Below are 21,098 nucleotides of genomic sequence, written 5' to 3' on the forward strand. Positions count from 1 at the left end.
AGGACTAATTGCTTTTTTACATGTTTATCTTTGATAGCTCAGTTGTAAATATTCCCACTGTGCATAGTTAAGCTCTCAAATATCACTAAATCTTTTGGCCACAAATTCCCAGAAATGCATCTTTCCAAGTATCTGACCTGTGTCTGAGAATCTGATGTCTTTCACATGTTCAGTCTGTTTAAAAATAAAGTTTAAAAGTTAAAGGTACCTCAAATTAGAGGGCTAATTTTCAGCCTTTGCTTACCTGCACTGGTGCAGCCTACCCCCATGTAAAGCACCTTCTCCTACCTGTTTTAAACCAACCCTTCACTCGTTTAAGTTAGTTCCCCTTAGCTACTATTTGCAGTGTTCGGTGAATAATATTTCTGCATTCACTTTCTCTACTGTTTTCTTAATTTTTTTAACCTCTTGCTTTGCTTTCTCCTCTACAAACTGATGAACCTTGGCCTTTTCTGTCTCTCCTCATGAGGCAGCTACTCCATCACCTTGACCAGTCTTCCCCGTACCATCACCGCGATGTGGAGACCAGAGCCACACAGCACCCGACACGAAGGTGCATGGAGGCTTGGCACAGCAGCAGAATGGTGCTCTCCATCCCATTCCCCATTCTTCCTGATGACACCAGAAGGTTGATCCTCTGATCTCAGGACTGCCAAGGGTGATGCCACCACGTACTCCCCACGTGGTGGCTGTCCCATCCCATACACAGTGCTATGCTATGGGGCAAAAGCGTGCTTTGTGTGTCCATGTTCTGACCAGAACTAAATACCAGCTTTAAAATTTGGACAAACAATGCTTTTTGCTGGTTAGAATCTTATTTACTATTCTTCCCCCTAATAATCCTTCCTTAATTTAAAATACAATATTGTTTTCTAATTTTTTTTAAATACTGGCTTTGATTTCATAAGTGGTACTTTAGAAGTTTAGTGCTCATATTTTAGCCAGAAAGGAATATTAAAGCAGTTTACAGTTAACTATGCTCTTTTGCAGCTGTAAAAATCCATATTGATTGTCTGACAGAATTGGACTCCCATCCATTTTCAGAGAACACAGATAACAAAACATTCATACTTTGAAAAACATGTCAGACAATATATAATCTTATTTGCAGAAGTGTTCCCAAAGCCATGGTGACAAAGTAGCTGAGTTTATGTCATGACCGAAGTACAGATGTTCTTGTTCAAAAGGGGAGAAAAAAGCTCATCTGGATGCTACATTTTGACACTTGAAAACCCAGTGAGCAATGGAGCAGAGGAGGAACAGGTTTGCAGTCAACAGAAAGGAATTCTCACTGTCTCTGGAATAGTTATCACATCTTCACCACTGCTGTAACCCATCTCAGTCATCTGCAGGAGCCACAGCCCACCAGTTAGCCCATGACCAACCTCTCCAGGGTCCGTCCATTTGTGCTGCTCCACTGTGGTGTGACACTTTAAATAACCTACAAGAGATCCCAGAGACCACCAGTAAGTCTAATATCAATGGTGCGTGTGTGTGTCAGGATAAAGACGCAGCATTAGCTTGAGTTGCTTGCTTCTCAGTTCTTATATGAAGTACAGGCATTCCTGCCCTAGCAATGCTCCACCTGCACAGGTGCCAGCCATAAACACGTTGCTATGGCAAATGCAAAATGAGTGGGCCTTTTCAGATCCTAATCTTTAGTAAAACAAAGAAGAACTATCAAACATTGATGTCTACAGAGGATAACTGAACATCCTATGCTACTTTGAACTTCAAGACTTTTTCTTTAGCACAGGACCCAAAGTCATGTCTCCCCACCTACTACCAGACAGATGCCCTTTGGTAGTTCTGACCCTAACACATTTGTTAACGACCATTCTCCCACATCAGGGTTCACCAGAAAGATGCCTCATCTCATGGTCACGGCCCAAAGTGCTCCTGGCTCATCCATTTCCTGCCTCACTTCTCCATGTCTCAAGCCTGCAATAGCCAAGACACACGGCCTGAGCTCACAGCCCACCCCACTAAGTGCATACCCAGCTGTAACAGCTATCTTCAGGCCACCTGCACTTGCAAAACATGGGCTTTTCTGGCATGTTCCACCACAGTTGCTTTGTGAACACCTTGACTACATAAGGGTGCCCTAGAGAAAAACACCTGAGGCAAATAGCCAGCTTTGCATAGCCTGCACAGACAGTCCTGCCGCACATACCTGCGAGCAAGGCTCCTAAATGGCTGATTCAGGCCCACCTCCATGCTACAGGACAGCTAGAGCTGGGCAAACTCGATCAGGCTGTGCCGCACAGCCCAGAGGGAAGACAAGGCTGTGTGAGCTGGGATGTTTCCTCTTCCCTCAGGCATAGACGGCAGCAGCCTTTTTCTGAAGTGCCTCCTCAGGTAAAGGAGGCAAAGGCCCCCCGTGGGACACGCGCTGGGTCAGTGGCTTCCAGGCCCAATGCCAGAAGTGCGTACCTACCCTCAGCTTCACAGCACTCAGCCCCACTGAAAAGAGGGCTGCTTCTTGTGGCTGGCAGCCCCAGGCTCACAATGATCAGCCACAAACAAGTTTTCTGGTACAGGAGTCCACTGGTGGAGCACACACTGCTCGTTAGAGGCTTGCTTATGCTTGGCCCATTTCACAAAACACACTGAGGTTTGCCTGGTACACATCTCCTGATGGAGAAAGCAACAGAGGGGACATAATCCCCTACCACCACTGCTAGCCCCTACTTCCCCACTTTCTGGTACACATACATTCACGTCAAGATACACAAATGTTGCCATGGATGCATACACCACAGTGTTGTCAGTCAGTAGGGAAGAATCACTGATATAATACGAGTCAATGGCAAAGGGCACAAAGCCTTTATTTGTTCGATCACTTCCAGCACGACACCTAGAAACACTACCAACCACATCTATGGCAGCCAAGGCCACCTTTGCCTGATTATATCACTGCACAAGCTCCTGTGATGGCAAGCAAAAGCAGGAAATACATCTATGCAGCTAGGATCACCTCAGCCCTGGCATAAGACAAAACGCTATTAGCACTACCCGCTCACCTCAGCATGTAGGTCTTATACCGCCCTTTCCCTTCACTACCAAGGTAGAGCCTCTCCCCTTTCCTGCACTTCATGTAATGCTATTTTTCAAAACACATGCATTTTTTCTTATTCTCCCAACAAACATCCCCATTTGCTGAGGCAATACTGATCTTGTCACCCAACATGCTCCTGCAACACAGACTACACTTACATGCACACTGTACACAACAGAGTCAGTTCCTGTAGGGACTGGGATAAAGGGAGGGAGGTGTCTGGAAGCACTGACCAGTTCCTGCCTTACCATATTTCTAGCCACAGGCACCAACAGGGTTGTAGAGGTCAAACTGGGGAGTGCAACCAGACCATATTTCCTTGAGAAATATATTCTGGAGTGGAGCAACCACATGTGCAATTGGACATCTCAATCTTTGCCAGGGTGGCTGCCTATGGCCATCTTGCAATCTCTTTTGGGTGTGGAAGGTGAGTAGAGAGAAGGAAGCTTCACCCTTCCCCTGGCCAACCCATCATTGTTAGATATGCACTGATGGATAAAAGCTTTCCTCTGTCATCAGACAATGTGTGTCCCAGAAGTGTAATCCCCAGGGCATCAACTCCACCCCAACATTACAAAAAAAAAAAAAAAAAATCAAGACATTTACTGAAATCAGAACCCTTCTCTGTGCTGGCACAGGGAGTTCTGAAACCATAGGCAGCAGGAAAAGATGGTTGATGCATGACGATGACACCTCTCCCAAAACGTCTGTCAGCCTCAGCAGCCTAAGCAGCTGCCAAGAGAAAAGGTGGGCTGTCTCTGTATGGCACCTCTGCTCCAACACAAGTGGGTCAGTTATGAGCAGAGCTCTGCCAACTCCTCCCTGAGGTGCTGGGGCACCTTACCACATGGACCAGTAATGCTGAGCCACACCACAAACAACTGCTAGCACAGTCTTTCGCACAGAGAGGTTTGGATTTGAACACACACAATTAATCTTGCAAATACTCATTCGATCAGCTTACAAAAAACTGTCTCATACTACCCTTAAGAGCAACAGAGCCCCATGTTGCAAAAGGAACTCCAGCACAAAATCATGGCTTTGGTCTGCTTAGGTATGCCTGCCTGATTGCTTCACAAGGGCACTGGGCAGTGAGGACAGCTGCCTTCCCAATCATGAAACTCCATTTTCAGTACGATAATATCAAAGGTGATGCAAGCGCAGAGAGGCAGCAAGGGCACAATGTCTGCACGGTTACCTGCAGGTGAGGTGACAGCCTGCAGAGGATCACGTAAGTTGTACATCCCCCACAGTGTAAGGCAGGGGAGTAAGACCCCAGCAACAAATCCATGTGAGTCTAATAACAGGCTGATTCTGCACACGTGAAAGATTAAACTCATTCTTTCCTATTAAAAAAACATGGCATATTTTCTGTTCAAATAATTACACCACCTTGTTAGTGAAACCACCCTCATGGTTAATACTGTATGTATATAAATAGAAGATTTAATTATAAAAGATGGTGACTAATTAACCAACAACAAGCCAGCCCATTCCCCAAGCCAAAGCTGATTTTATTTGCCTTTCTTCATTTTTGCAGTCTTTTCTTTCCGCTTCTTCACATGCTTTGGAATTTTGTTTTTTCTCTTCTCTCTTTGGGCTTCTTTGACCATCTTTTTCCTTTCCTATAAAGAATTAAAACACCATTCATTTAAAGCCAGTAGGAATGACATATTTTGAGCAGGCCTGTCAATCTTTAAATTAATTAACACATCACATCAAATACGCTGTTATCAAGAAGAAAAAAAAATCTGTGGGAGTGAGGAGAAGAAAGAAAAAAGGAAGTGTATCAGTCTGCAGCTCCAGCCCCGGGCTAATGACAATACAAAATTCAAACTAGTTAAAACCTGAGTTTCACGCAACCTTTGAAGAAAGACAACAAGAAGTATGCAACTCATGTTATTTATAGCAAATATTATACAATAATAAGTCTGATCTAAATTTTCTGTTACCCATAGGGCTACTGTAGTATGTGTTTTTAAACACCACACAAAAATACTGATCCAGTAACTGTTGTAACAGGGGCTAGGCCACTGCAACACACTATAATTTCTGACAGTGCAGAGACTATGCTCAACTGGAAAAAAAAAATCAGCATAACAGAAGACAGGGAGAAGGAAAGCAATCACCACTGATCAATCATTCAACCTACCAATACACTTGTGGGATACCAAAAAGTTCACCTTACTCGCACAATAATAAGTCCAAATGAAAACCTGTCCGTAAGGATGAGAAGTGACCAAGACATCCCTGTTTCATGTCTGAAAGGCAGTAGCTCTACATTTCCAGATAGGTACAAAAAGCTTGTAGTAGAACAATGCAGTTTCATTCAATGGACTTGGAACCTACTACATTATCTTTTCTAAAAGGGAAAAAAATCCAAAAAACTAACAAGCAATACCCCACACCTCAAACCCCCTAAACCTAGCAAGTTTCATCCTTCTTTTGCATAGAACCTAAATGGCTGCCAACAGGCTCTCACCCATGGTCGATGCTCTGTAGAAGAGCCTCACAAGAACAGAGCATACTTGTTCTGCAGTTTGGAAAACAAAACCTGTTTGGAAAAAATATATTCCCCTTGTATGCCTGCTGTAAGTTTCTTGCCCACAGCAAAGCTAGACAGTCTGTGCCAATGGGATTAGAAAAGCCACTGTAGTACACACACCATCACCAAATCCCCAGTTGGACAGATCAAGAGGTCCCAATTCGCCGGGCAGAAGGTGGTCAGTCAGGAGCAACACTGACCTGCACACCAAGGCCTACAAGCACAGCCAGAGGGACTGAAGATCCACCCAGGCTGCACTAAGTTCTGCTTTGCATGGCCTTAGAGCTCCCTACAGAGATCACTCTTCTAGCTTTGTCTAGGCTAGAGAGCACTATGTCATGAAGTTCCTCTACACAAAAACACCATTAATAAAACATCTGTAATGAAATTACTTTCTATGCTTTCATTCTCTTTCCAAAACAGAAAAAGTCTACAGCTTGTTTCAGACAAGAAGTAGGAAGAACCACTCAGAACTACGTTTGGATTTTTTTCCTGTCATTTGGGCAGATGTAGGAAAATGAGCAGTTCCTGGCCAGCTGACCTTTTTATCCATGGTAACTTCAGCAGGAAGATCTTTGGGATGCCGAAATTCTTTACAACCTGAATCAGAGTCCTCTGAACTGCTGTCTTCATAATCAGAGCCTGTTTCTGACTCATCTGCCTTCTCAAGAAGTGCAGGAATCTGTAAAAGATACATGAAGAGGGAATTCATCTCAAACCCAAACTCAGTAGCCTAGCAACAAAATAGACGATTTAAAAAAATCTCCTACAAAGAAACCCTCAAGCAAGCTTGTGTCATCTCCTCTACTTACAGCCACCATTGAGTCTCAACAAGAAGAGCGAAAAAGAGGTTGATCCAAACTAAGAACAGGAAATCTACAATATACAGCATAGGATCTTTTAGGTTACGGCTCACAGCACAGATGTATTGGCACTCCCAAACTGATTTCCCTAAGTTAAACTGCAATTTCCTAACATAGATGAAAGCCAATTTTTAATTATACTTGGATCATACCAAAATCTACCTTAGGGGCACTGTATATAGGCTTTAGAGCAAGTACAAGCATCTACACTGCAAAACACGCTTATTCTTAAACAACACTGGAGACTGTGCCACAGCCTGATCTCTTCCCATATTTGTAATTCCATTTTAAAAAGTCTACACCACTGCCAAGTAATGGGCAGAAACAAACGCCCTGCAGACAAGAAGCTTCTTCCATTGTCACAAGCTTCAAGACGAGGTGTTCTCTGTACTCCCTATGCACACTTTTATGAAAACGGCTAAAATGAAGGATTTCAAAAAAGGCCTTCTCACCTTCTGAACACCAGACAAATCCTTCTTCAGCCCTGTCACAGTCTGGTAGAGAATCTACACCCAGAGACACAGAAACAAAATGTTACCAAAATGCAAGTCTTAAATCTTTGCACACAGAAAAGATGAGTATCTCATAAAAGATGGTAATTTTAGCATCAATACTAACCAAAGAATTTTAAATACAACACTAAATTCAGTATTCCATGCCTTGGTAACAAGGCTTCCATTTTTGTTTGTTGCTACCAGTTTTTACTAGGAAAAATTCCTATTTCCTCCCCTTTTTTTTCTCTGTAGCACCTCTACATTATCTACTCACATTATCTTGCTGAACACTCAATGCCATATCCTCTTCTTTCAGTTTCATCATTATATCCACATCTCTCTCATAGTTTTTAACATCGGTCAATGTGCGAGGTATGTAAGCCTTCTTAAACACCTACCAAAGAGAAAGGAAACACACATACTCATTTACATATAGTTTCATGATGTTCTTCCATCCTAATTACATACCCTTCAGAGAACAACCATGAGGGATTTCATGGCTCAGAGAAACTAAAAATGAACATAGCAGTCACACTACCATTTGTATTGCAGAGTTTTTTGTTTGTTTTTTTTTTTTTTCCTGGAGCAGGCTCTAAATACACAACCTACAGGTTGTTGATAGCTCATCACTAATAAGGCTCCTACATTACTATCACTACTAGCAGCCAACTTAGGGACTTCACCAGTCTCTCCAACTTCCTCTTTACTGATTTGAATTTTTTATTCTGAAGTTTTCATTGTTATGTTTACAATGTCTTCAGGGGACAACTCCATTAAAACAAGCTCTTACAACTTAAACTCTATATATAAAAATTCCTCTTCAACCTACACTCCAACTCAAAAAGGGTTTCACAGTACTGTACTGGTGCAGAAACCTAACTGCAGTATCAACAACATACTTAAAATTTATCAGGCAATCTTTTTGAGACAATCCTCCAGAAAAATTAAGTCTCTACCAGATCAGACAGAAGTATTTTACTTCTCTTTTCCATGGTATCAGCTCAATCCCAGAAACATATTCAGTACACTTTATGATCCTAAGTACTAGACTAAGAGCTGCATGGACAGCAGAGACCCTGTCTCCACAGAACTTGCTCTTAATCAGCTCTATTTTTTCACGAGGGAAGTTACACAAACTAGCCTGAGGTAATGCGAGAAGTGAGAGGGGTAAAAACTTAACTTCGATGCTACTTAACCACTTTACATTCTCTAACTGGACAGTACCTTCATGTAAGACAAGGAATAATTTGTTTGCAAAAGATGGACTTGCAACAAGAAAAATAGCATTTGACTCTGTAATTCAAAAGGATTTGTATGCTCAAGATATCTTTGGAAACAAAAATCGTTCATTGGTCAAGCTTGAGCCAGCAGCAATCACTAAAACCTACAGCAGTCACTAAAACCTACAGCTCCAAGAGAAAAAGAAAAGTCTTTGATGAATTTATTTTTATCCAAATAAAACTTCTTCCAAGGATAAACACTGGGTGAACTAGTACAAATAGGTTCTCATACAAATTCTGCACCATTTTTTTGTTGTTGTTCCTGGTTTTTTATTATTAATTTAACTCTTCTGTAACAGAGAGATAAGATCGAAAAACCAAATAAAGACTGTTTTATCTTTGCATCAAGCCTTCCCAGACCACTAGCAGTTTTCATTATGCAACAGAACAGACTTGAGGTGGTTCTTCTTACATGCAAAAGCAAGGGAGAGAAACAGTATGTGGAAGACTGAATGAATGAGACAGGGAACAAAGGCACGTGGGCAATTTCATTAATGCATCCATCTGAATATCATCTGTATTCTCCTATTTCTAGATCACCAGTACAAAAAAATACTGGCACAATTAGAACTCCACTCTTTTATCATTGTTGTTGTTAACTGAAGCGGAACTGAAGATACATCAAGGGACCTAGCTACAAGCAAACATACTGGTTTAAGTAATTGAGTATTTGCCATTTAACACCTGATCAATGTCACTTGCTTTTACACACGGCATCCTTCAATACTTCACTTCTCAACTAGTTCAGAACACAGCAATATCACTATGTTTTATTTATCAACTGTGCATTTTGCCAAATAGAACAGTTTTCATTGTTCAGAAGAGGAAAGGTTAATTTTAATTTCATAGCAGAAACAAAAATCCTCACTTACTTCCTCATCCACTTTATCTTGACTGGATCTTTCCTCCTCTGTTCTTTTTGATGCTATTTCCATTGCCTGAAGAAATATAAAGCAATACAAAGGTATCACTCTTTAGAATCGCATCATTTAATCCAACTAACCATTCCCATCTGTATTTCTCCCTGTACCCCCCACTTTCACTCACAAAACGCTCCAGCCCTCCTTATGGCAATGCCTTGAGCGACCCCTAACGGTAACCAGCGTTTCTGCAAAGCACAAGTACAGATCTGCTTTAAGAACAGGCATGCTCACTGTTACTTCTAGACCAAATTATAGCAGGTCTAGCTTTACTGTAATATGTAACAGTGCAAGGGCACTACAGTGAGCAAAGCCCAGTCTTGGAATCTGCTGTTTTCACCGTCACACACAGAGTAAGCCAGAGAAACACAAGGAAGTGAAAGCCATAAAGCACAGCTCTACTTCTCTCAACTTCCAGTATGACTGAAAGCACACAGCATCTGGAAATCCCCATGCCATAGTATCTGGACAACACTCAGCCTCATGGTCTTGACTAGGAACATGGCCAGGAACAATATCTCATATGTCCACTCTGATCATGACGTATGTGGGCCCTTCCTCATTCACCAGCCCCCCCCCCCTTTTTTTTTTTTTTAAATTTCCCTCCTCCTTTTTCAATAAACATTTGACTGGGAGCAGAGGACTGACAGCTACAGACAAAATGCATGGGTGCTGCCAGCGACACCAAGCATTTTACCTCCTCCTAGAATAAGGATGTCCTACTAGCCATGATATTTGGCTAATGAGACTGCATACTTTGGAGTAATACTGCTCTAAGTCACTCCCTTCCTCCCTCAGCCCGCCCTACTGAAGTCTGCAGGGTTAAGTCTTAAGTTAATTCCCAACTCCATTCTCCGTGTCAGCATGGGTATATTTCTACAGAACTAAGTAATCTTTTCTTTCCTTTTCAAAAAGGAAACAAAAGATTTAAAGCATCCTGGTTTTCATGTAAATAGCACCTCAGACAGATGTTTGAGTTTTCATGCTTAGGCTTTTTCAGAAAACATAAAATAAAGATGTGTTCATCCTGTAACAGTATAAATGGAAAAGACCCGTATGCATTTTTGAAGGAATGGCATAATGCAATGTAATGTACCAGTCCACTTCAACAGCAAGATGTAGAGCAAACAAGATGGAGTTTGAACTAGATCTGAGTTTATTGTTCAAATCTACCTACATAAGCAACAAGGCCATGCAATCTTACCTTTGACAGATAGTCATCAAGGTTCTCACTTGTGATAGAAGGATCAGTAATAAACTCAAACAGCTCCCTCACAGTCATCACCGCAACATTGTGCTTTCGGAAAAAGCCTATCAGGAATCAAGGGCAGAGACAAAAGACCTTAAATAATGATGTACAACATATGCAGCTGTGATGTTAAGTGACAACTGCAGCAACATAACAGCTCTGATGACTTAGGATAGCAGCATATATTGTACTGGCTTTAGATATCAGATGACCCTTGGGGACCTGAAATAAAATTGTTCATCTTCCCAGTGCAACAAATACTGAAAAAAGAATAGAACTGAATAAATGTAAGTCAAATCAACTTCAGCAGGAGCCATACTGAATGGAGCAGAGGCTACGGAGGACAAAGTAAACAATTTAAGACAGGTGTAATATTTGCAACGGTTGAGATGAAAAATCTTTTCAAAAAATAAGGAGTGCAGATCTTAAACTTTTGCCAAACTGAAGTATCTACTGAAACAGTGCAGCCTAGTTATGATCCACTGAAATGGAAAGAAACACGGGACACATTAACATATCAGAATTTTCCCTTCTTACTATACTCAGAATTGGTTTCTTGACTCAAGTATAACTGATTTTGGAGGTTGTGCTTCTGTATGGGAAAACAGCAGTGAAACACACAAAGGACTGCTTAGTAAGTGTTTCCCTGCTAATGTTCTCATAAGATATCTCACCCATGAGAAACCAACCATAGAAAAAACAAAAAAAATAGTTTGGAGGCAGCACTCTGTGCCCATGGAGCCACAAATCTTTGCAATGCTCACAGCTAAGGCAGAGCATAAAGTAAGGCATTTCTTACAGTTTTTGTAGGAGGACTACACAGCAGTGGCAGAAAACAAAGCAGAAAAAAAAATCAGAAAACACTGCAAGTCACTGAGGCACTGGCATTTAGATAGGGCAAGCCATAACACATGAAAAAAAAAAAAAAAAGAACAAGGTTGCAAATATCTGAGCCAGAAGGGATCAATCAGAAATCCATGAACAGAAAAGGAATAAGGAACAACAAACGTACTGGGTATCAAACACAGCATCAAAATGTATATATTTTTTTCCACAAACTTTCAGAAGTCTCTGTAAAATTTGAAAAATCATTTGGAAAAGAAAAGGGAGGGGTTGGAAAGCAGCCTGCACCAACACATTTTTTGTTCTCAGGGAGAAACGCAGCCTAACAGAAAACATTTGTCTGTTGCATAACATACGCACTCACTCATGAAGACTGAATTTTTAAGAGAAAAATACTGTAAAGGTATCCTGTTTTAGCAAAATACTATGACAAGTCTACAATCTCTAATAAATTACTCTATACCTTGATCTTCTAAGTGGACCTATATAAATAAATACAAGGAACTCTGTGACACACAATAACTTCTTGCAAATTAAAGAATTCCAGATGTGGATTACACTCACAGAAGGACAGATCGGTCTGTCTGCACAGTCCTTCAAGTAAGGAAAGTTAAGGCTGGGGGAGGCGCTGCTGCAGACTGGGACTCTGACCTCTACCTTCTATTGTAAATCTGATATTCAGACAGGTGACTCATTTCATCCAGATGATTTCTAGCAAAATAGGCTACACTGTCTTCTGAACTCAGCACAGAACACAGTTCCCCAAGGAACCTAGGAGAACCTAGGAAAGGGAGCATTTAACTGGTTTGACAGCCTCTACAGCCGGAGTCATAACTCAAAGACAATTCACCTTTCTGAAAAAGACATCTATACAAACAAGAGTGCAGCCCACTCACCATTAACATTGGCACAGTCCTTTCGCAGAAACTCCAGTGCATGTGGATGGTCATGCTCCACTGCCTGAGACACGTCAATGATGTGCACATCCCCGCTGTGGTACCTGGGGACAAACACACCAAGTCGCATGACTCCACCAATGTTACACAGGAGATTATTGAAGGGCAGGGGACAAAGCATGCTTCAAACTTAAGAACCCACAAACAAACTTAACGTGTTTCTCTAGAATACATCTCACATATTAGAGCCAGAGTGGGTTTTTTTTGGTGAACCCTTTCACTCCTTTATCCAACATGTACTATTAAACTCTAAAGGAATAGCTCCTCAAGAACACACAAAACTGTCTTAGGGGTAAGGAGAGAAAAAAAAAAAGTATGTATCTGTATGTCCCTCACTAATGCTTTCACTAGTTGATAATTTGTTGTTCTGGTGTTATTATTTTTTAAACATAGATCTCAGATCTAGGTTAAAATCTACATAATTAATTAGATAAATTGAGAAACAGTCACAAAAAGGACCCACCCACCCTTAAAGGTAGATTATTACACTCGAATTTATACACAGCAGTTGCCAGCACATACATTTCAAATGTCACAATTCAGAACAAAGTTTAAAAACATACAGCATATTAAATTCACTTAGATCTGCATGAACAAGTCTGGCATCTTGGTACATTCTTCTCATGTACTGGATGATTTGCAGGTACAGCTCCCGGACTTTCAAGTCAGATAACTGAGCATTCTTCAGCAGAGGAGCAGGCCTTAAAGTTACAACACAAATAATAGAAAGTGAATACTTTTTTCCTTCTTCATAACTTCTGTAAATGCTTTAACTGCTATACCCAATCCTTCAACTCAGTGCGTCTAAAAAGTCAGCATGAGCAGCTAAGTGCATGGAGCCAGCATGTAAGGCAGGAAAGCTTGTGTTATGTTGACAAAGTTACTGTAGCTGTTTCCAAAAAGAACTAAGAAGTTGGGACAGGTTACATTAACATTTGTACCACAAACTAATGAACTACAAATACTATTAGGAAGCCTTTCTAGCCATACTCTCGTTAAGTCATTTTCTGGATTCATTTTGCACACAGCTGATGTTTTGGAATCATGCAGACTGTCTGCAGCAGTAGCTGGCAAACATCTGGGTATTCTACGGGTCACATACACAGGTAGGAATAACAAGTTAATTACAGAGGCCTAAAGTAATAGGTAAATGGTAGGTAAATACAGAGGGTTTGTTTGTTTTTAATAAACCTTTGTGGAAAGCTACTAATAAAGAGAATCATTTTGATTTTCTACAGATACATACCTATCACCTTTACCAATAAAGCCCATGACAAGCACATGACTTCTTAGCATAATTGGCTCTGGGCAAGGTATCTGGGCTGTATTCAACCTGTAACACGGGAAGAAAACCACAAAAAACTAAATACAGAATAACTCTACTATATGCATTGCAAGAGTGCCTACAGGAGCTCTGTTGCTTTAAACTTCACACACAGTAAGAGCTCCTCCGCTCAGGCGACTCATGCTTGTGAAGAACAACTAGGAAACAAATGCAAAAAAAACAGCCATTCTGCTCTGACCCTTCTCAAAATGTTCCTGTATCAGACAAAGAATCTTTGCATAATTTTAGGTTAATGCTAGATTAACTTATACAGCACAGTGTACTGTTACTCAGTAGCAGCTATTTCCAGCCTTTCCTCGCTTTTCAATCAAATCAGAGAGTTCAGACACTGAAGAGCTTAGAGTATGAACAGCCAGACAAAGGAGTATCTTGATTGTTTTTCTCCCTCTTCCCTCTGACAAGGAAGCATAAGACACTTCTGAATATTCCAGAGACCATAAAAGGCAGTAACAGCCACAGTCTAGCAATAGAAGAGTATATCCTGTAACTTTTCAGTTACCTTTGCATGCTGAAATAAAAACTGGAAGAATCACCTTATTAAATTCCTCATTTCTTTTTCAGCCCATGTCTTCACCATTTTTCTTGGGTTGCCTTTGCAATATCCATGACGAAATCTTAAAAAAATACATAGACAAGGGGAATTCTTCAGCCAATCAACATCATATCAACACTGGTCATTTTACCACCTTTCAAACAACCCCTCTTCCCCAGTAAAACCAAGCAGAACTCCAACTCACCTGAATTCCCCACTCACATACTTATCCCGATCCTTGAACATCAGAATAGATGTTTTGTAAATCTTTATTGCTCTATTCTCTCCATTCGAAGTACTGGCATGATATACGTTGGCCTATTGGATTAATAAGGGAAGAAGAAATAGAACTCTGAATTGACCCAACCTTCTCTCCTCTTTCTGACAGCCTGGAAAACATCCCCACCTCAGCCCCTTTGTGGCACTCAGATGAATTAGTGAAATTGCACATAATGGCAATCTCTTTTTCTACCAGAGACAGCTTGCAGTAAGTACCTAAGACTGAGTAAATGTGTGAAGACGCACACAAGACAGAACCAACAACACACAAAATTCCACACCATTCATATTTTGAGACTGAAACAAGCCCTTGTGTGAAGGCTTAACTTGAGCCTGTACATCATTTACGTCCTAAAGCATGGCCTAAATATATAGTGCTGGCACCACTACACCAGGCAGAAGCATGCCTTTAATCAGAATCCAAGGACCTGGAAGAAAACCAGATCAGCCTAGGGACAAGGCATTCTAAAAATGATTTATTAATTTACTTGGAAAACTGTAGTCTGGTCTGCATATAACTTGATAATAGCAGTGCACAAATATGCTAGTTTTGCAAAAGCAATCAAAGCTCAATAATATTTTAAACAGAATTTTGTTACACCATTAGATATTCCCATCCCTGGAGAGATGCTGAACTGATCTGATCCACATGCAATAGCCTTGCACGAAGAAAGAATTACCTGGATTTGTATGTTTTTCAGGCACTGTTTTATACTGTATATACGTATACGCTCTGCAGAAGTTTCACATAGAAAGTATTAAGAATAGAATTAATTAAATTAATGACAAATTTACAATTAAGTATTCTGAGAAATCCTTCGTACTTGGGGATCACAGTAACTTGCATTTTATCTTAAAATAACTTCCTACTAATCAAGTAACACATACAAAGAATAGTACTAAAACCAAACGTTTCAATATATCTTGAGTACCATAAGCTTCCACCTAGCTTGCTGAGAAAAAGACTGTCATGTTGTCATTTGTAACAGAACTTACTTCTTTCCCTGTGCTGATGCAGCCATTGATTTCTGATATGACACCTCTTGTTAGCATCTTAAACAGAATCATTCGAGTCCTTGGATCCAACACCTCAAGTTCAATACAGAACAGTCAGCACAATTGCTCTTTATGAAGAGAACACAACTTACTACTACAGTCTGTTTATAGTACTATATTACAGGACTAACAGCATCAGATTATTCTTGAGGATCAAACAATAATTCAAACAACAGCCACACAGAATTTGCCATAATTCTGTAATGATGCTTCACATCCTTTAAAAAAGAAAAAGAAAAAAAACAAGTATATGTCCTTGAGATGGATCTAAAACAGACATAAGAGAATTATTTCCTACCCACAGTTGTGTTAGATGTTAAAATACGGTTTCCCTTAATTTATAGCTTTCGTAAGTGAAACCGAGCAGCTACATGGTCAAGGGCCAGTAATATTTCAGCCTTGCTTAAGAAAAAAAATAAAAACAAAGCATTTTTTGTTTGTTTCTTGGAATTTAATAAAAGTTTTAAATGAATTTCTGTATTGTATATACCATCAAATTACAACACTATGCACAAAACTGAGCTCCAAAACGTTTACAAGTACAAACTTCAAAAAAGAAATGAAAGGTTTCTTTAGAATAACAAGGCAAACAGAATTCCAAGGCAAAACTCTTGTTCCTATAGTAGCTGCTTTACCACTGATTTCAAGATTCCAGATCATTTATTCTGGTCAAAAGAGAAATTTGATGCATTAAGTACTTACTTGTTCTACTGTTGCTCTGTCTGACTTATCTTTGACTCGGTACCTAGCAAAAGTGAAAATAAAGCGATATAATCCCACACATGGGCTCAATACTTTGACAGAGTAAAACATGCCTTTCTGTTTCAAAGAGAAGATGACAGCCTCAAAACATAAGTTCATACATACAAAGGCAGAAGGCTTCTCCTGCAGGCAGGAAAAAACAAAACCAAACCAAGCCCACAAGCATCAGTGCCCTTCACTATTATGGTTATCTTCTTGCCTCCACTGCAGAGACAGGAGCATCAAAACATTGGAATTATTTAGGAAACTGATCCAGAAATCAAGAGGTTTAAGGCCAAAATGCAAACTGCATGCCATCTATTTACAGATCTTTTTTTCCTTAATAAATTCATTCAAAATTCAGGATCAAACTAAGAATAATAATATGAACTCAGAAGAGTTCTTATGTCAATGAAAACAGAGCCAGGCATGATACTCACATGTCTGCTTCCTTCTGTCTAGACTTTTCTGTGACTCTGTTTATAACGGAGTCATCAAAATTCAGCTTATCTGAAAAACATGTAAGACGATATGGAGAAGGGAAAAAAAAAAATTAATGTCCTACGTTCAGTATCATCTCTGCAATTGTGCTTGCCAGCAAATATGCCACAACACAACATTCAAACACCAATGGATCTCTGATTGGGTACATAAAGCATAGAAGCTTATCTAAGAGTTTAGTTACACATCACAGTTAACCTAGCTCTCCATTCTGTCTACATTTCAAAGTAGGATTATAAAATAACAACAACTAAGACGGTCCCACAAACTTTGAGGTGCAATGCCAACCTGAATTAATGCCTTTTGGATAATATCTTACATTAAATTCATCTGCCCTTTTCTTACCACAATCTAATGCCATTTTTCTAAACAGAGCAAGCAATAACCTCCAGGATTCTGTCACCCTGGTGGATTCAAAGTGGTGCTTGATTAATTGTTAAATAGGTAAGAGGTGTTGTGTCTGGACACATATACCAAGACCACTCTTTACTCTTTTCAGCCTACATTTTAGAACCACCTTGTTATGAAGGAAAATGCAACTGTTTACTGTCCCATTAAAAAAAAATTAAAAAATCACGACTACAACTCACCCTAGCAGGCTAAGCAGAGCAGCTATTTCCATCACACGGCAAACAAGAAGCTACAAAGGCTAGGACAGCAGCCTCTTTACTTGTCACACAAACTCTACCCCTGTGAGATAACTGTTGCATAAAGTACCATACTAATACTACAGGGAACAGCAATCATCTAAAAACATTTAGCTGTGGTAGCAGCTTTGAGAACAAACAATGGCATTGTAACAGAGAGCTGATATTCTCCCACAATCCAAACAGTTCGCTCCTACAGATAAGCTGTGGAAGAAACACTTCATCTGACCTGGAGTAGTAAAGGGAAAAAGAATCCTCTAGGTCTCAAAGGGCACAGACAACAGTATGACAGCCAGTTAACGAAGACTAAAGGCAAGTCCTTTTTAATCTGTCTGGAAATGGTTAACTGCCACTCCAGTAAATTCTGGCTTAAAGCAAGCAGAACCAGTCTGAGAACATCACAGAGTGCACTGCATCTGCTTTTACAAAAAAGAAAAATTTTCTATAAACAAGACAAATATACTCACCCAAATTAATTTTATGTTCAAATTTCCTCAAAGCCTTGTCTGTAGGGGTTGACATTTTTGCTAAACAGTAACTAGGGTTCTGTCTATTTGCCTGAAACAAACGATTTGTTAACGTAAGTTGCCTTCTCTTAACAGCCTTTTGAAATACACACTGTATCATACGGAAAGTCAGCTCAGATGCCTGTGTCTATAGCTATAAACAGAAAAACAGAAAGAGCAAAGAAATGGATTGACATCAGATTTTCTTTAACTCAAGACATGAGAGTAAAAGTGACACACCAGCTATATTCCAAGAAGTGCCAAATTTCAGGGTTATATTTAGTCAGAAAACTGAGCTGCAAGTCTCTCGTATTAACACTTTTTCATCTTTAAAAGAAAGGGGAATAGCAGACAGAAACAAGGACAAAAATGAGAAGGTAGCAAGCAGAAAACTTTCAAAGATGGTGCCTTTTCTTACAGGTACCCTTCTCTGAAGATAATACCTGAACACTGTTCCACCAACATTAGACAGCACAAAGCGCTAACAAAAGGCGAGAATAAATCTCAGAAGTGCCAAGTCAGACACGATAGACCGTGATCCGTACCACCCTCCTCTCAACTATTCTGTTCTGCTGGTATCAGTATATAAAAAAAAATATTTTAAACCTCTGCTGTCCAAGCTGAGGATAAAGGATGCTGGTTCTTACATTGTGCGCTTTTCATTCTGCACAACGCCGAAGTTTCTAAACCAACAGCATACACTCTAAATCTATCCACTTCCAGCACTTCTCCTCACCTCCTGTATGTTCTTTTACCTCCTGTGCTATTAGTCTGTACTGGGTCTGTCTGGGATGGAGTTAAACTTTCACCACAATAGCCCGTCCAGCACTGTGCCCTGCACTTGTACCTAGAAACATATCGATACCACGAGTGTTTTGGCTATTGCTGAGCAGCACAGGCACAGCATCAAGGCTGCCTCTCCAACTCCCCCCAAAATACCAGCAGGCTGGGATAGTCAAGAAGCAGGGAGGGGACACTGCCAGGATAGTGACGTAAACCAAGCAAAGGGATAGCCCATACTGTAAGACCTCATACTCATAAAAAGCTGGGGGGAGAGAAGGGGGACTCCTGTTACAAAACTGTTTTGTCTTCTCAAGCAACCACCATGCTTAGTGAGGCCCTGCTTTCCAAGCAGTGTCTGAACATTGCTTCCTGATGGGAAGTAAAGATCTTTTTTTCTCTCTTTCCTTCCAAATGACATTTGCCTTTTCCTTTCATTTAAATGCTCTTGTCTCAAACCCTCAGGGTTGCTGTCCTCCCCCACAAGCCTGTCCTGCTGACAGGGAGTGCGAGAGTGGCTGCATGGTACCTAGCTGCCCCTAAATGTTGAACCAAAACATGGTCCAAAACAAAAACCATTTCATCCTGGGCATGTTGAGCAGGTACTGTCTTAAAATTCAGTGGAAAGAATGGGGAAGATGCTCAAAATCACAAAAAACAAATTCCAGAAACAAACAAACAAACAAAAAAGCAACATCGCTAAAGACTGGGACAGACAAAGAGAAGGTTGAGAAAGCTAAGGAACAGAAGGAAAACTGCAGAGACAAGAGGCATCTAGCAACCGGGTTTGAGACAAGGAAGTCAAGCAGAGGCCTGGCTACAAACAGCACAGGAATAGACTCAAAGAAAGGGGATCCTCTCAAGGTAAGTTTTCCATTTGAATTTATGCTCAACATAATGTTAACATTGAACAAAGCCTCCAGATTAGGCCCATCTGCTCTTGGGTACCTTTGGTGCTTAGAAAATAGCCTTCAACGTACCTGTGGATTGCATCCAGCAGCAGTACTGTGGCACTTCATGAGTCTTCCCATCTCATCATCCCAGTCCCAGTCATCATCACCCTCCTCTTCATCATCGTTATCATCGTCACCGTCTCCTTCCTCAGCATTGACTTCTTCGTGCAAGCGTGACTGGCAATTCTCAGCGACTCCATCTTCCACGCGTGTTTCTGTGTCCTGAGTAAGTTCACTTCAAACAAATACATGCTCATGTAAGTGATCCTTATAGTCGTAAAAAAATTTAATATGTTTATCCCAAGAAAAAATTTTGCAAGGTTAGCGCTCCATGAGATGCTTGTCACCTCACTTGTCTTTAAGTACATAAATATAAGGATGCCACTGTTTTTAAAGGAGGGACAGCATTTAAACCATCTCCATCACATCAGTGCTGCCTTCTGCCTTGCTCTGTGGGGACACATACCGAGATCCCTCTGCAACTCCAAACACATAGCACCCTAGAGCTACCTCCTCCAGCAAAGTGCTTTGCTTTCTGCCACAGCTGGCTCCCCTCTGACAAGACACCACTCAAACCTCCACTGGGGACCAGCAGGCAGTGGAAAAAAAATTCAGGCCTCGAGAAGAACTTGGGGGAAAAAAGAAATATTTTGGATTTGCTCGGGTCACGCTCGAGAAAGCACATGCCGGCTGCCCTCGGACAGCTTCACCCGAGGCAGCACAACCACGCTCTCCCCCAAGTTTTTGCGTGTTTCTTCCCCCTCCGCCCCCCCCGCAGCCCGTACCCGTCGGAGCACTCGGCGTCGTCAAACTGCCCCGGTACGGGCGCGCTGAGGACGGCCGCCTGGCACAACATGGCGGGGGGCACCCGCAGCCACCAACAGCCAGCGACCGCCGCGGGGCTGGCGCGGGGGCCGCCCGCTACGGCAGCGGCGGAGGGACAGAAACGGGCGAGAGCGAGCGCCGCGGCGGGCTGCGCAGGGCGGGGCGGCCTCCTCACGGCAAAATGGCGGCACGAGGCAGTTCGTTAGGGCTCGGGAGGGCGGTTACTGACGTCCGTCGCTCCCTCAGTGAGCCGTGGGTGTTTAGAGCTGTGTGCGCGTATAAACTTACAGCCACGGGTCTTCTGTGATGGAGTTTACAGGGAGTAAACAGCTGTGGTGCATCTGTATAGTACCATATAATGTAGCCATAAACATCTTAGAATCATTAAGGTTGGAAAAGACCTCCAAGATCATCTGGTCCAACCATCACCCTACTACCACTATCACCCAACTAAACCATGTCTCTAAGCACCACGTCCAACCTTCCCTTAACACCCCCAGGGGCGGTGACTCCTCCACCTCCCTGGGCAACTCACTCTAATGCCTGACTGCTCTTCCCGAGAAGAAGGTCTCCTAATTTCCAACCTGAACCTCCCCTGGTGCAACTTGAGGCCATTCCCTCTAGTCCTATTGAAGCCAGGGATAGAAGAATGGGGGCTTGCTTAATCGTATTAATGATTTCTAAATAAAACAATCGTAATTATTAAAGCCAGGAATGAAAGAATG

General features: G+C 41.3%; 1 protein-coding gene across 2 annotated transcripts; it reads right to left on the bottom strand.

Annotated features, from left to right (window-relative positions):
* Positions 1-4,551: 4,551 nt before the first annotated feature.
* RIOK1 (RIO kinase 1) lies at positions 4,552-20,526 on the bottom strand. 2 transcript variants are annotated; one of them, XM_080582737.1, is made up of 17 exons: positions 20,334-20,526; positions 19,576-19,783; positions 17,777-17,867; positions 16,602-16,671; positions 16,123-16,165; positions 15,361-15,453; positions 14,291-14,403; positions 14,087-14,167; positions 13,455-13,541; positions 12,772-12,909; positions 12,149-12,252; positions 10,365-10,471; positions 9,113-9,178; positions 7,235-7,354; positions 6,919-6,972; positions 6,145-6,285; positions 4,552-4,683 (listed from the first exon to the last, which is right to left on the bottom strand). In XM_080582737.1, the coding sequence occupies exons 1-17, from the start codon at positions 20,402-20,404 to the stop codon at positions 4,573-4,575; spliced, it is 1,698 nt and encodes a 565-aa protein (XP_080438863.1). In that variant the 5' UTR covers positions 20,405-20,526; the 3' UTR covers positions 4,552-4,572. The 2 variants fall into 2 exon arrangements, with proteins under 2 accessions (XP_080438863.1, XP_080438862.1); XM_080582736.1 differs by lacking the exon at positions 20,334-20,526 and having other exon boundaries at positions 17,777-17,969; positions 19,576-19,708.
* Positions 20,527-21,098: the final 572 nt, after the last annotated feature.

Source organism: Anser brachyrhynchus (genome assembly GCF_964034855.1).
Source record: "Anser brachyrhynchus genome assembly, chromosome: 2".
Lineage (NCBI taxonomy): Eukaryota > Metazoa > Chordata > Aves > Anseriformes > Anatidae > Anser > Anser brachyrhynchus.

Bases quoted from the DNA above. Each gene is read 5' to 3' on its own strand.
- RIOK1 (XM_080582737.1), bottom strand. From the start codon at position 20,404: ATGTTGTGCCAGGCGGCCGTCCTCAGCGCGCCCGTACCGGGGCAGTTT. The intron at 16,166-16,601 runs GTGAGTATCATG...CACTTTTGCTAG, and splicing joins AGACAGAAGGAAGCAGACAT to GTACCGAGTCAAAGATAAGT. The intron at 14,168-14,290 runs GTGAGTTGGAGT...TATTTTTTTAAG, and splicing joins TATGTGAGTGGGGAATTCAG to ATTTCGTCATGGATATTGCA.